Consider the following 16,009-nt stretch of genomic DNA (forward strand, 5'->3'; position numbering starts at 1 on the left):
TTAACCCCCACATTTTCAAGGGTAAACTGTGTAGGTAGTTGGCAGGGATTCGATATTTCAAAATTTGATACAAGTTTAGATACACAATGAACTTGATTTTAAAGCACATTCATTAAAGGTCATAAGTTTTTAGTCCTCGTCTGTCGCATAAAGAAAAAAATGCAAGAGGTTATCATGAGCTGATAGCTATTAGGTAGCACCAACACACTGCCAACCCCCCTCAGAATGTTACCTACATTCAGTGATGGCTTCTCCACTCAAGGGCTCCCCTTCTCCACTACTGTAAGTTGCAAATACGGAGACTCTGTATTTGGTCTCTGGCTGCAGGTTTTCTATCACAGTATGAATTACATCGGCAGGAAGACTCTTTTCTCCAGCCTCTATATCATCATAAAGTGATTGCCAAGAGACCCTGTAACCGCGAACCATTCCTGGAGCTGACGTCCAATAAGCCCCAATCGATGTGTCCGTGATATCTTTAGTAATCAAATCTCCAGGGGTACCGCGCTCTAGAAGAGAAATGAAAGGGGGATAATTTTTTAATGTCTATTAGATATGTAAATACTCCTTCATCCTGGCAGACACCCTGACTTGTTGGACTCAGTTGGTCTGACTTACCCATTTCTTCTTTCTGAGCTGTCTGTCCTGTTCTGTCCGGGGAATAGAAGATGGGATTAAACTGAATAATTATGCCTGATTCCTGCCTATCACCCTTGCCCCCATATGTCCAGTCAGATTGAAGTGTCCTTTAGGACAAGAATGACATTCAAATACAAAGAAGTAAATGCCTAAAGAAAATTTCAAAGAGAAAAAAAAAAAAAGCATCTAAATCCCCCAGTTTTACTCAGTTCCCTTCATCCATTGTTCACAAAGATCTCTATTTCCTCACCATCATCTTTTCCTCTCTTATCTTCTTTAAATAAGCTCAGTTTCAATGTACCACTTCCAGTTACTTCAACAATCTTCTATCACTTGCAAATCTTAATTTCTTTTTTTTTTCAAATTTTAATTTCAACAGTCTTTTTTTCACAGTCTATTTGTTCAAAAAGCTAAAAATCCAGAAATGCAAAATTTCAATTATAGCTTAACCCTAAGAAAAATAAAAACCAACAATTCTTCTGGAAAACCTAAAAATGATTAGTCATCAAAATAAAACACACCACTTGCTCTAACTGATCGAAAATGTCTGCTACTAAATTTTGGCTCTCTCATCCAAAATAAAAACACAACTCAAGTGGAAAAAATATGGAAACCCCGACTTAATAGGAGGCACAGATGTCTACCAATAAAACCCTAACTTTCCATAATTTAAATGTAAGATAAATATACAAGTCATTTTATACTGGCTACCTTTACTACGGTTTATGCCACAATATGACATAAATATAAAACTATCTGCCTCTCCAGCATACATTTTACCAGTAATTATTGTGTATTCAAGAAAATGATATACAGTGCTGCTACAAGAATGCTGAAGGCTGCTATTCTACTTGAATCAGAGTAAAAATTAGTATCTCAAAAATACTCATAATTATTTAAATTTCAAGTACATAAAGATGACAATAAATGACAAAGAAATCTTGGTGGACAAAACCCTATCATATATGTCAGATTATAGAGGAAAAAATAAAATGGAAGCTGGGCATACTACCAGACCCCAAGACCAAATGGAAATTTTTAACTCTATTATAAATAAGTTTAACTGCTGACAGGACATCTCATCTCTGGAGGGAAATTAGTTACATATTTCACTGCAACCAAGAATATTTATTTTCAAGGACATACTGACTTCTTTCCCTCAGTTCCTGAGGCTCATCTTCAATTGAAGGTCTTCTTTAATTGTATTTCTACTAAGGTCACACATCTTTGTATCTTTTCTACTTACAGGAATTAAACAAACTGTTTCTTTGGTTAGGTTGGGCTGAGTTGGTTGGGTTGGGCTGAGTTGGTTGGGTTTGACTTGCCTGTTGTTTTTTTGATTTGTATTTTGTTTTGATGGTTGATATTCCAACTACTCATCTCTAAGTTTTAAATACGCAGCATATTTCGTTTGCTTAATATATACTACATCACTTTTTCATATGTACTTCTCTTAAATTTCCCAGGCTGCAGTTAGCAACAGCTTTTGTGAAATAATACTTGAAAGTACTTGAAAGGGATTCAGAATTTAAATAAGCTTAAAAGCTACATTAAGAACATTTCCCAAAAGTATAAGACAAAGTTAGCTACAACATAGGGGTAATCTTCCAAATTAATACCAGAGAGATTTACAAATAATAATTTCAGTTTCTAGTTTTCCCAAAGATTGTGCTCCTCAGCCTATTTTTCTGCCTACTTTCTATAGTTCTGAATTTGTGACATTGTTTATTTCCATGGCAACAGACATCAGTCTCACAAACACAGGCTAATGGTTTCACTGTGAGAAAATAATAGGAATGAAATTTGTGGTTGAAGCAAAAATACATTCACAAAGATATTTCTGATCTACAAACAAAAAGAGCTCATTAGATATGTATTCCCATGGATTTTAATCAACTACATTAACACCCTCAAGACCTGGAAAGCTAGAACAAAATATTAATAAAATTGTAATTAAGACTTCTGTAAGACTGGGCAATGTCCTGGAAAGAATCTGTAAAAACACTTTTTAAGATCCAAATACAATACTAACTAAAAAATATTCCTGAGTTCCCATTAATGGCATGACAGTACTAATTTAAGTGAACATTAATTATATTCTCAATTACAGAAGAAAAAGGTCCTCAAAAAAATGATAAATTCTGCCTGGCACAGAAAGGCATTACTTGTAGGTACTGGCACTGCAACATTCCATGTTTGTGACAAAGAAATGTGAAATCCAAAGAAAGAAAAGAGACACTCAAACCAGAAGCCAAGATTGAAAATATAAACTGCTTCAGTGGGTTTCTTATATGTCAGTCAGTTTGATAAGAATAATCCTAAATATAAGGAGATCCAACCAGTCCATCCTAAAGGAAATCAGTCCTGAATATTCATTGGAAGGACTGACGCTGAAGCTGAAACTCCAATACTTTGGCCACCTGATGCAAAGAACTGACTCATCTGAAAAGACCCTGATGCTGGGAAAGATTAAAGGCAGGAGGAAAAGGGGACGACAGAAGTTGAGATGGTTGGATGGCATCACCGACTCGATGGACATTAGTTTCAGTAAGCTCTGGGAGTTGGTGATGGACAGGGAAGCCTGGCATGCTGCAGTCCATGGGGTCGCAAAGAGTAGACATGACTGAGTGACTGAACTGAACCGAACTGAAATATTAAGTGTACACTGTTGTCAAACACATTGAAACACCTTTTTTCTCCAAAAAGTAGGAGGGTTGGGTTTTCAAGCTGTTGCATTACATCCAAGAATCTTGAGACTATGATGCTCTCGTGATAAGTATATTTTATCAGACTTATAACCCTTGAAGTTTTTAAAAATAGAATCTTGGCTTGGCCAAATGTTAAGTCACCAAAAAAAGCAGTTGAATTGCACCCTGTGATGTAACTGGCAGTCTGCCAAGGGGCCACGCTGGCCTGGGGACTAGGTGTGCAACAGGATGAGCATGCCGCTACCTCCTGGAGCCCTGGGGCCCTCAGGAGTAAAACCGGGACTGGACCTGGTCAGATACAGGAATCATCTGGAGGACTAAAAACCCACCCATCCCAGATCAATTAAACTGGAGTCTGAAGACGCGCCTGAGCCCTAATGCTTTCTAAAAATCGTTTCAGCCTCCTCTGTGATACTGATTCCTCCACGATTCTGGCCTCTTTTCTCACTTAGGGGACATTTATTTATTTGGAAGCTGTGTTTGGTCAGTGTGGGAGGGAACCCTCACCCTTGCTTTCATTCAGAAATGAGAGACAGGTGTGGTGAAGTAAAACCCTGAGGGGTGAAAGCGAAATTGGTCAAAACTGGTGGAAATGGGGACGCTGGGTAGCATGGTGTGATGGTTTCTCTATATCACACGGGTCTATGGCCACACACAAGTCACCCTTTCAGTAGTAGTGGTGTAAGCCCAAGGCCGACCCACAGAGAACCGAGAAATTCTCATCACATCCTTTCCATCCCATTGCGTGAGTGGGATGCTCCCCATTCTCTCTTCCCCTCCATCCTGTGTCGAAAGGAAATGGCTTTTCAATGCTTCTTCAAGCACTGATGACATTTTCCTGTGAATGAGATTCCACTCTAGTGTTACCCAGCCAGCCATTTTTCTTTAGTTTAATATATTGAATTGCAGGTTTTCTCAAACTACAGAAGTTCAGACATCAGTAGCTACTGAAAGAAATTATTTGGCTTGGACTGGTTTTGGGAAAAAGTCTATTTCTAATATACCTGGGAAGGAAGAGGAAAGAGAGAGGAACAAGAAAGAAATATAAGACCAGTATATAAGAAATATAGAGCCTCTATCCAGCTCTATAAGAAATATAGAGCCTCTATCCAGCAAAGGTTAGTATTAGTCACTCAGTGTGTCTGACTCTCTGTGACCCCATGGACTGTAGCCCACCAGGCTCCTCTGTCCATGGGTACTCCAGGCCAGAATACTGGAGCAGGTTGCCATTCCCATCTCCAGAAGATCTTCTAGACCCAGGGATCAGACCTGGGTCTCCTGCATGCAGGAGGATTCTATACTGTTTGAGCTCAGGAAAGACCACAAAGGTTACTGTTCTTCAAAAGAGAAAGGCATAGAAACAGTGGCATGCGTGGAAACCAATTCCAGCAGACTTCTTGCCACCTTGTCTCAGAAAGTGAAAGTGAAGTCGCGCAGTCGTGCCTGACTCTTTGTGACCCCATGGATAGTAGCCTGCACCGAGCTCCTCCATCCATGGGATTTTCAAGGCAAGAGTAGTGGAGTGGGTTGCGATTTCCTTCTCCAGGGAATCTTCCCAACCCAGGGATCGAACCCAGGTCTCTCACATTGTAGACAGACGCTTTACCATCTGAGCCACCAGGGAAGTCCACCTGTCCCTAAATATGGACCCACTTCTGCTCTAGCAAAGGCTCCCCCATCTTGGGCTCCTCCTCTCTGTCTGCCTGCAAGACTCACAAATGCATGTTTCATGATGTTTGGGTTTGTTCACGTTTTTCACATAAGTGATGTGGTTTTCAATACATATAATCTCACTGTACTTGTTTTCTGCCATTTTGAACCACATGCCTGTACTCTGCATGTTACTTTTACCTCTGGGAATGGAATTGCTGGCAATCATTTCAAACAAGTCATACCATCATCTTCTGTAATGATGGTAAGCCTTCATCTCTATTCCTCTGAATCCCTCTCAATAGTTTTCCCTTCTACTCTGCTCTCTCCAGTAGAGTACTAGGGTAAGTATAAGAAATAACAAAGCTTTTCTGTCATAAATTTAAACAAACAAAATTCATCAGTTTTTGAAATTTTGATACTCAGTATTTCTGATCGGATTACAAAGCACAGTCACATATATCAAAAGGCAACATTGCTGGGGCCTGCGTGCAGGCATCCCTGTGCTGCTGCTGAGGCAAGTAATTAGACAGGTGCATTTCTCATGATCTGAAGATCCACACGGGGTTGATTCTACTTTTTCCACACACGAGGCCAAAGAACTGAGGCCTCATTTAAGTAACTTTCCTACATTTCCTTAGCCCTTTTCCATTTGCTTTCTGAAAAGCAGACCATCATCCAATTCAAATATAATTATAACACAAATTAGCCAGTGATAACTGAAAAATTAATCATTATGAAATGAAACTCTATTTTCATCTTATAGATTGTTCCAGCCAGCTTTCATTGAGTTTCACATACCACTTTCAAAAATAGAAATTAAATTGAAAATGTAGTGTAACCCCCTTCTAAATCAATTTGTCTTTTCCGATAGAGCTCAACTCAAAGTCATCCAACTTTCCACAGCAGAATAAGGAAGACCTGCTCTGGATAATGTTCATGTGGAAATACACTTGATTTACAAGCAACGACTTTTCCAAAGGACAAAGTTCACTATTGATCAGTTAACTTACTTTAAGTAACACATAGTTCTTAAAAAGCAAGTTGCCCTTCAACCTCAAAGCCTGGATGAGATTTCTGCCATAATTGTCACCTCTCCAACATAGTTTAGATTTTTCTCTGATAAGCCATCAATTTGTGGGAAAGATATTACTGTTTGGTGATTGGACTAAAGTTCCCTGGAAACATCAGAATTGTTATACACAGAATGAATGATTTTTCGAATTATGAGACAGCAGTAAATCTAGGAAAACACAGAGGCCTTATTTATTCCATCTTGGAGGCACCCCATGTTACTCAACATCTTGCAGAAGAATTCCTGTGATGTGCTAAAAACCTCATGGTAACCAAATGTCAGCTGAGTTAGCTTGGTTTGATGTATAGGAAGCCTTTCATGTTTAGGACACCAGAGGGTTGCTACGGCAACTGAAACAATAGAAATTCTGAAAAATCATCTTTTCCACAGCTAACAAACACATTCAAAAATAAAAGAACTGTATTATTCCAACGTTGAAATTTGCATTCATTTGCAGTAAATCTCTGAATTAAAGTGGGAATTATTCATTTCTTAGTTTAAAAGAGCAGGTTTCCCTCTGTAAACGGTAGCAGTGACAACTAAGAATTCAAGATTTGAAGTTCATTTACATGCACAGCAGTGTTTTAGTAATTACATTAAATCTACTTTAACAACAACAGGAGAAAAAAACATGTAAATCAAACCTAATAGCTTGTGCTCAGATTCCTCTGAAGTTTGGATCTGAAATAGTAATAAACTCGGCCTTTGTGATTCTATTTCATACAGTACTAGGGCCAACCATGAACCTCCCCAACGCCAATGCTAATAAATCTCTCTTCCAGGGACAGGGGAATTTTCTGATCATTGGCTGCATTTTAAGAAAGCACTAGGAAACAGATTCAAGTTAGGGATGGTTATAGCCCATGCTAAATATTTTTTTAATTCTTTTTTAATTGAATAGAATGCACTTCAGTCCATCTATAAAATTTTCAAGCCACAGAATGCCCTGACTGGCTGAGCCATGCCTCTGGATGGAAGAAACACCCCTTCAAGGTCTGCTCTAACCACCTCCTCTCCCAAGAGAAAAACAAATTAGAAAAACAGCAACCCTCAAGAGCAGTTGGCTGGCTGTGTTTCTGGGCTTTCCATTCTCTGCATTTACCATCATATCCTATTCCTGTCTATGGTATGTGGATTTGGCTGAGTTAATATAATAAAATGAAATGGAATAACCATGAGCAAAAAATATCTATTATTTTAATTTAGTCACAACTATGCTTTCACATACTTGATAAGTTTACCACACATCATGCAATGAGATAAATATGTTAACAAAATCAGGCTGGCAGCATATTCTCTTATCCTTCACTAAAGTGAAAAGATTTAGTGTCAATGGGAAAAAAATCTACTATTACAATCTAGTTATGAATTAACTATATTTTTAAAGTGAAGTTGCAAATCATCTAGCTTTCCTCCATCTTAGGGAAGGGGAAATAGTAATTTTTTTATTTATTTTACTATCTGTGTATCTCCCTTGGAGATTATTTCTGACCAGATATGTGGGTGTGCGCACTAACACACACATTCAAATTTGTAGATTTTCTATACCTCCTGTGCAAACCCATAAAATTATAAAGAATTTAGCTACACACTTGGCCTAGAAAAGTCATTACCCAATAGAATGTTTGCTGTGATGTTAAAATGTGCATTTTATTTTCTAAAAATTGATAATATGTTATTCTTAGTAAAAATGCATTAATCTTTAGAGGCAACGTTTTGACAAAATGTAAGTGTATTTATAAAGTAAGAAATGCAAAAGCATATAAGAAGTTTAAAAAGTATAAGCACAAGTAAAACTATTATTTCCAAAATATCCCTTATAAGGGAGAAATGTTTGCAAATATAAACAATCTACAACTATTCTATAAAAAAACAAAAGCTTCAAAGCCGATCCTTTAAAAATCCTAGAGGAGCAACCTATGTTGAAAGCCTATAGAAAGCACATGAGAAAGAGAACTCAAAGGTCAAAAAAAAAAAGGACAAATTTCTCAGAAATGCTGAATGTTGCTCCAGGTATAAAGATCACATGCTTCCATTGTTTGGACTGTGTCCCCCTAATTAAGGCAATTTCCATTTCCATCTCTTATTATTTTCAAAATTTTAGAGTAACCAGTCAACATCTTTGATATACTTACAAAAGCTGTATCTTTAGATATCAGTTCTAAACTGAATGTTGTTTCCCCTTGATGAATTTCATATATGTGGAATATTTTCCAGATCCCAAAGCATTTCACGTAACACTCTACCATTTGATCTCCACAGTAAGTCTGGGAGGAAGGGGGGAAAATGGTCATCCCTTCTTTATAGATGGATAAACTGAGGTTCAGAGGGGTTAAAAGCTTATTTCAAAGTCACATGGTAGCCAAACCAGGACTCTTCGAATAGTCAGTACTTTGCACACTGGGATTTAAACTTTAATTTAAACCCTCTTCTAATAATAAATTTCACAGAGTATTGGATTAAACCCTTAATCACTATTAGAGACAGAACTTTGATTAGACTGTTTTGTTCAGTTAGCTTTTATTTCTTACCTAAGTCAAAGTTTTAATCAAAACTGCCTCTTGCAGATCTCATCCTTGTGAATTACAACATCTATCGTCCTCCAAGCTCTTGGACCCACTAAATCTGATATGGATATTTCCCGAATATCACTGTGATCTCAACAACAAAAGATACTTTAGATTTATTTTCTTCCTACAATTATTTCAAATAAGGCATAGAAAAGGTGGTGATAACAAAAGGAAACCCAACCTCCCATTTAGGCCCCAGCTACGGAAATGCATCATCATTTTAAACATGCACTGATACTGCTTTTCAACACTACAATCCATTCTCATTGTAGTTACGTTAAATTTGTGCTTTCTCTCTCTTGTATGACTTACTTTCCGGCTGTGGAGTTAAATCTAAGCTTCCATTACAGTTTAAAAGAGCCTAAGAAATATGAAACCCTCTGACAATGAACTCTAGACAACCAAGGAAACGGATTCAGTCTTGTTGATGGTTCTTACTAAGTACTGCATTAACTTTGAACTTCTAACACAGAACTGAATGTGAGAAGTCATTCAGAAAACAAACAGTAACTTGGACTCTCATATTTCTCAAGCTTTTATAAATGCTTGTAGGCACAGTCAGAGAAGACTCTTGAGGGTCCCTTGGACTGCAAGGAGATCCAACCAGTCCATCCTAAAGGAAATCAGTCCTGAATATTCATTGGAAGGACTGATGCTGAAGCTGACTCTCCAATACTCTGGCCACCTGATACGAAGAACTGACTCATTGGAAAACACCCTGATTCTGGGAAAGATTGAAGGTGGGAGGAGAAAGGGACAACAGAGAATGAGATGGTTGGATGGCATCACCAACTCAATGGACATGAGTTTGAGTAAACTCCGGGAATTGGTGATGCACAGGGAGGCTACCCCCCTCCAGTACTCTTGCCTGGAAAATCCCATGGACGGAGAAGCCAGGTGGGCTGCAGTCCGTGGGGTCGCTGACAGTCGGACACAACTGAGCGACTTCCCTTTCACTTTTCACTTTCATGCATTGGAGAAGGAAATGGCAACCCACTCCAGTGTTCTTGCCTGGAGAATCCCAGGGACAGGGGAGCCTGGTGGGCTGCCATCCATGGGGTCGCACAGAGTCGGACATGACTGAGCGACTGAACCGATACTGATTCTGATAGGCACGGTGCAGGAGAAGAAGCTATTAGTCAGAAAAGGGCTCTTTTCTGCTCCTGGGTGACAGACCAACCGCATTATCTCAGGCACACCAAACCCTCTTGCTCCATTAATGTTTCCCCCTGTCCACTCCGAGAGTCACACACCTATTCTCCATTTAACCAACCCATGGCACAACAGACACATTCCTACAGCCTTACTACACACTCAGCTCCCCAGTACACTGCTTCCCAATCAGATTTAATTTTTTTGGTAGCCTACATCTCTGAATAAGAAGCAGTTTTATGACTACTTATTTTTTAATATAAATTCCTTTTAAGAGAGACGATGGCACACACTCAGATTTCACTCTCTGAAAACATTTTAAGCTTCCTAAGCGCAATCACAAGCAAGCTCAGAGATTTCTATAAAATATGACAGTAATTACCTTCAAGTGTTGTCCCTTCTCCAAAAAGGGCATCTCCAGCTCCAGAGGCATACAAGGCAGTCACAGATAAGGCATATTGCGTCCCTTCGTTTAATCCTCTCAGGACGGTACTTGCTGTGTCTCCCTTCACAGTGACCTCTTGAGTGTCACCTCCTGCCACCGGTGTGTATGTGATGAGATACTGTTTCACCTTTCCTGGTGCCCCCGTCCAAGACAGTTTCATAGTTGATGTCGTAGGGTCAGAAACTCGTAAATCCCTTGGGTTCCCTCTAACTTCATTAAAGAAACAACATCAAAACTCATTATTTAATAAAATGACTTAAAAACATTTTGCTGCTTTATATATATATATAATCAATTGCCATGCTCTCCTCCAGGAGACCTTCCCCACCCAGAGATCAAACCCGTGTCTCTCACACCTCCTGCACTGCCACGCAGGTTCTTTACAGTAGTGCCACCTGGGAAACCCATATCTATCTATCTATCTATCTATCTATCTATCTATTAGATAGATATGTAATCAAATTTATATCCCGGGTGAGATTATGACTATTGTAACTGCTGACTAGTCAACAGAGTTTAAGCGTCTCTAAATCGGGCCCTATGTGTTAGTAGAAACAAAACAAAACCCATCCAATTTCTCTTCTGTACAGTAGTCACACAGGTTAAAGTCTTCCATGTTAGAATCTTTCATGTAAAAAAACTACATTTTATCTAAAACTGGAACAAAGCACTATCAAATGTATATATGCTGATTAGTAACACAATGAAGATTTTTAACTCCTCTAAGACACAGTCAATTAAAAGACTTTATTGGAGGAAAGCTAAGAACATCTAAATGTGATGCCCATGAATTATGTTAATTGATAAAAATGATAAATAGTGCTGTCTCTAGAAAAATATATATGAGAGGAAATGAGCCTCGGTTCCACTCAGGGGCCGCCCATCGCTTTGCAACTGCGATGTCTGGCTTTTCACCCCTTTCCTGGTAACGGGGCCATGTGGTCTCTGAAGGGTCTCAAGGCTCCCAACTCTGTCACTCTCCTCACCAGGCACACATTCCCCAGCTTTAACTCAAAAAAACAGAAGGATGAAGCATCACTGGGTCTTTTTTTTTTTTTTTTTTTTTTTGGTGCCCAGTACAAAGAACCTTAGATCCCCAACTGGAAAGAATAAGGGTAGAGACTTCTCCAGTGGAAGAAAAGAAGAGGGCAGGTGGAGAGGGTCTTTGCAGGAGAGACTAATTAGCTAGGCTGCACCAGGATGGGAGTCATGAAGCAATCAGTGTCTGCAGGAGGGCAACAAACTCACATTCACTGCTTATCAGCAACACTCAGTTTCCTTAGCCCCAACATTTTTGCAACACTATATTCTAGGTCTTTTGCAGGGATTAAGTGAGCTAATACATGAAAAGCTCTTTGCATAGACGCTGATGCAAATAGGTGCTTAATGGTGGTGCTGGTTTAGTCTCTCAGTTGAGTCCCACTCTTGTGAACCATGGCCTATAGTCCAGCAGGCTCCTCTGTCCGTGGGATTTTCCAGGCAAGAATACTGGAGTGGGTTGCCATTTCCTACTCCAAGTACTTAATAACTGCTCATTATTGCTGACATGGAATTATTATTATGTTTTTAAAACTTTAAAGACAAGGAATAAAATGAAAAATATGAATGCCTTAATTTGCATTCATGAAATGATACATTAAATATTAATAACTTGCAACTAATATCAGAATCTGTCCAGAAAGCCTAATCATTCCATTTAAATAAAAACAGGTGAGTAGTTTTAAATCTTCCTGAAGAAATAACAGGTAATCTATCTCAATGGTGCATAATATGATTTTTAATCCCTAGTCATTCTTCAATTTATATTAGAATATTTAATAATATTATTCTAAAAGAATATTTAGACCATATCATACAACTCAAGTTTCTGCTGATACCAATAAATGAGGTCTGTGCTGTGCTTAGCTGCTCAGTGATGTCTGCCTCTTTGAAACCCCATGGACTGTAGCCTGCCAGGCCCCTCTGTCCATGGGATTCTCCAGGCAAGAACACTGGAGTGGGTTGCCATACCCTCCTCCAGGGGATCTTTCCAACCCAGGGATCGAATCCAGGTCTCCCATGTTGCAGGCGGATTCTTTACCATCAGAGCTACCAGGAAAGCCCAATAAATGGGGTCACAAGTAAGTCAAATATTTGAGTAAACCAAATCTAACAGGACTAACTTCTTAGATACTCCAGCGATTGAGACAAAGCATCTCATGGCTTCTAGTGTCTGAATAGTTGTGCAAAGCTTCTCCCAGTCTAAGATTTCAGTTGTTACCAGATAGTGAGCATATTTCTTCTACCTTCTTCAGTGGCTGCATTTCCAGTCAACGGAGACCCAGGTCCTGAGAAATATTCAGGAATTACAGATACTTCATATTTTGTGTCTGGAGTCAGGCTCTCCAGCGTTCTCCTCCTCTGATTGGCTGGAGTGGTAACTTCTTTGCTTTCTCCACCAGCAACAGGTCTATAAATAATTCGGTACCTTAAGACTCTCCCCGGAGCTTGAGTCCAGGTAATTTTAAAGCTATCCGTAGTCTCATCCGTCACCTTTAGGTTTCGAGGTGCTCCTTTCACTAAAATTTAAAAAATAATAAGTTGATGTATTATATGTGAAGAATAAAAAGCCAGTTTTTGATCACTAAATTACAGCATTTCTCTAAGCAAATCCATGAGCATTTTTTGACAAACATCCTGGTTCCTGAACATATTTGGCCAGATATTAACTACATTCTGAAATGGCAAACACACTACAATACCCAGAAAGAAACTGAGTACTATCAACTGTTTAATCAGATAGAGGCATATATCAGTAAACCTTTAAATTCATAAATACTCTAATAAAATTGCAAATTAATATTGACATAAAATCAAAAATAAAGACAATCTGTTTTTTCAAGTACAAGTAACAAGACTTTCACTCTTAAAGATTTTCTCAAAAAAGCAGGAAAGTAATACTAACACTGAGGTCTACCATATTTACCCACTTGAACAAACTGTCTTATCCAATCAGTCACACCATTAACTTTTTTATCTGCACAATCATTTGACTTGAGAATAATTAGACCACACATGTATTAAACCAAAGACATTTGTAGGTATTTAATGAATACTGCTGCTGCACCATACTAGCTGAATCTAAATCTTGAAGTTAAATTGCAATGTAATTTAAATGAAATGAAATTTTCATTACGTCTTAAATGAAATTTTCATTAAGTCCAAATGAGAACATCACTTGGTTTTGTGGTTTAATGACCTTTTGTCTAAGAAGTGAATTGTTCATATGGACAACATGGTCAGGAAAGATGAACTAAACCCACTAGGGTAAAACCACAGTGCACTATATCTGCATGGACCTCGCATGCAATTAGAAGTTTATCTAAATGTCCAACATATCAATAGACCACTCCAGCGAGGAAAAGGAATTGCATATCTCAAGAAAACAAAGCAAATTGCAAATTAATTTGCAATTTGGCAGACCTATATCCATGATTCATTTAATATGGCAAGGAGAAAGGCTACATTAGTCCAAGCAAACAAAACTGGTGGATCTGAATACTGGCTCTGAAATTTAATTAAGATGTAATTTTGAGTCTCAGCTTAGCCAACAGCAAAAACGTGACTATTTGTAGGGTTATTCAGGTGGTGAAATAGATAATCCTTGGAAACAATTATCATAGTACCTGACATATAGCAGAAGCTTAATAACTGCTAGTTTAATAAAGATATTAAGTCAGACACTTCCTTATACAGAAAAAAGTTCAAATCTCAGATTTCACTACAAACAACAGAACTGGAAAGGCATCACCAAATTCTATTGTAGTACCTGACTGAGGAAAAATTAGAGTGTACACAAATATAGTTGACTGTACTCAAAAACCCTTTAGATTTCAATTTCTTTTTGAGACAAGGTTCCATCTCCATCTCAAAGTGCTGAAGAAAAAGGGCCAGGCTCGTCAAACCGCAATTTGACATTAGAGAGAAATCAGCAGAAAGTCAGAAATAGCTAAGTGTGGCCTGCTAGGTTATACCATCACAAAAATCATAAGACAAGACAACTTAGGCCATTTAGTGTATCTACTAACCTTCAGAAAGGAATATACCTAAACCATGCACAAAAGAAAAATCAATCATATTCAAAAAACTCAAAGATTCTCTAGCGTTTATCAGCAAGTAGGCCTGCACATGCCTTCCCTGTCAGCAAACACGTCTTTGTTTGTAACTATCTTAAATTCCTCATGCTGCTGTTTCAGCCTTTTCTATACCCAATAAAAATGGAGAACAACTGATACCTCTTATCATATTCGCTGTATTTATCTTAAAGAGTAAATATCTGGTGCTAGTCTTCTAACAAGGTTCTTCAGAATACTGTCAATATCAGATGAAGAAAAATGTATCAGAAAGTATTCCACTCTTTCCAGTAAAGTGGACACATCTAAACAAGTATCACTTGAAACATCTGGTACACTTTGTACAGCTAGGTTTTTAGCAGTTTATCTACAGTAGCTAAAGGATGGAAGCAATCCAAGTGCTTACTGATGGGTGAATGGATAAAGAAAAGTTGGTCTATACATACACTGGAATATCATTCAATCATAGAGGAAAGGACATTCTGACACACGCTTCGAGCACAGATGAACCCTGAGGACACTAAACCAAGTGAAAGAAGCCAGTCATAAAACGACAAATACTGTATGATTCTAGTCACATGGGAACCTAGGGTCATCAAATTCATAGAGACAGAGAGTAGAATGGCTGCTGCGGAGGAGAAAGGGGGAGTTGTTTAGGAGTAGCAGTGGGAATGATAAGTTGTTGTTTAACAGGTAGAATTCCAGGTTTTCAAGATAAAAATGTTCTGGAGATGAATGTGGTAATGTTAGCACAACAATATGAATGTACTAATTGCGTCTGAAATGTACACTTTAAAAGAGTTAAAATGGTCGCTATAATGTTACTTACAGGTATATCTTACCACAATTTTAAAAAGATAAAAAACTGGTAATATATATCTGTCATCAGAGGTTTGGTAGCTCAGAAGTATTTGACATGGGACAGAAAATGCTAGATAAGCAGTATTTCAAGAGCTAATTCCATAATTATTAATGGTTCTCTACGTCTCAACCTCAAATGCATCAAAATAAACATAGGATCTTTCACTTAAAAGTTTTTTCCCTTTTGAAAAAGATTTATGAGTAGCTGTATTTTAAAGGAACTGAATCTTACAAGGGCATTCACAATGCTGAACTATAAAGCAGATGGTCATTTCCCATGGTGACTCTGTTCTATGATAAACCACTAGTTTGGGGGAAACGGTGCGGAACCCTCCTCATACCTTCTGCGGTGGTCTCCTCTCCAGCTAAGGGGATGCTGAAGCCATCCTCGTACTCTGCAGTCACATTGACCAGGTACAGGGTCTCTGGTTTCAGGTTGCTGAGGACCACACTGCTGCTCGAGGCTGGCTCCACCAACGTCACTTCATCATCCCCAGCAGCTTCTTTGTAGGTGATGTGGTACGAAAAAACGTTTTCTCCAGCAGGAGACCAGCTGGTTTTGAAACTGTTGGAAGTCACCTCAGAGAAATTAATATCCTTTGGAGGCACATAAGCTGTTAAGAGAAAAAGAAGAACATAGTTAAAATCTTTTTTAAATCTACAAAGCACACACGGACCCAACGGCTACACGATTTCTGAAATGGCTTCCGTTCTTTTGGGAGAGTGGTCACTGAGGCCAATGCACTGAGTGAGCAGTCCACACAAGACCAGTGAGAGAAAGCCGCTCACTCACAGCC

General features: G+C 38.6%; 1 protein-coding gene across 1 annotated transcript in view; it reads right to left on the reverse strand.

Moving 5' to 3' along the window:
* The window catches only part of COL12A1 (collagen type XII alpha 1 chain), a 118,180-nt gene that overhangs the window by 79,620 nt on the left and 22,551 nt on the right, over positions 1 to 16,009 (reverse strand). The window contains exons 11-14 of the mRNA XM_068985253.1: positions 15,554 to 15,826; positions 12,525 to 12,797; positions 10,177 to 10,449; positions 237 to 509 (exon numbers count right to left, since the gene is read on the reverse strand). Of these exons, the coding sequence (XP_068841354.1) occupies positions 237 to 509; positions 10,177 to 10,449; positions 12,525 to 12,797; positions 15,554 to 15,826 (1,092 nt within the window). The remainder of the gene's footprint in view (positions 1 to 236; positions 510 to 10,176; positions 10,450 to 12,524; positions 12,798 to 15,553; positions 15,827 to 16,009) is intronic.

The sequence above is a fragment of the Capricornis sumatraensis genome, chromosome 13 (genome assembly GCF_032405125.1).
Source record: "Capricornis sumatraensis isolate serow.1 chromosome 13, serow.2, whole genome shotgun sequence".
Lineage (NCBI taxonomy): Eukaryota > Metazoa > Chordata > Mammalia > Artiodactyla > Bovidae > Capricornis > Capricornis sumatraensis.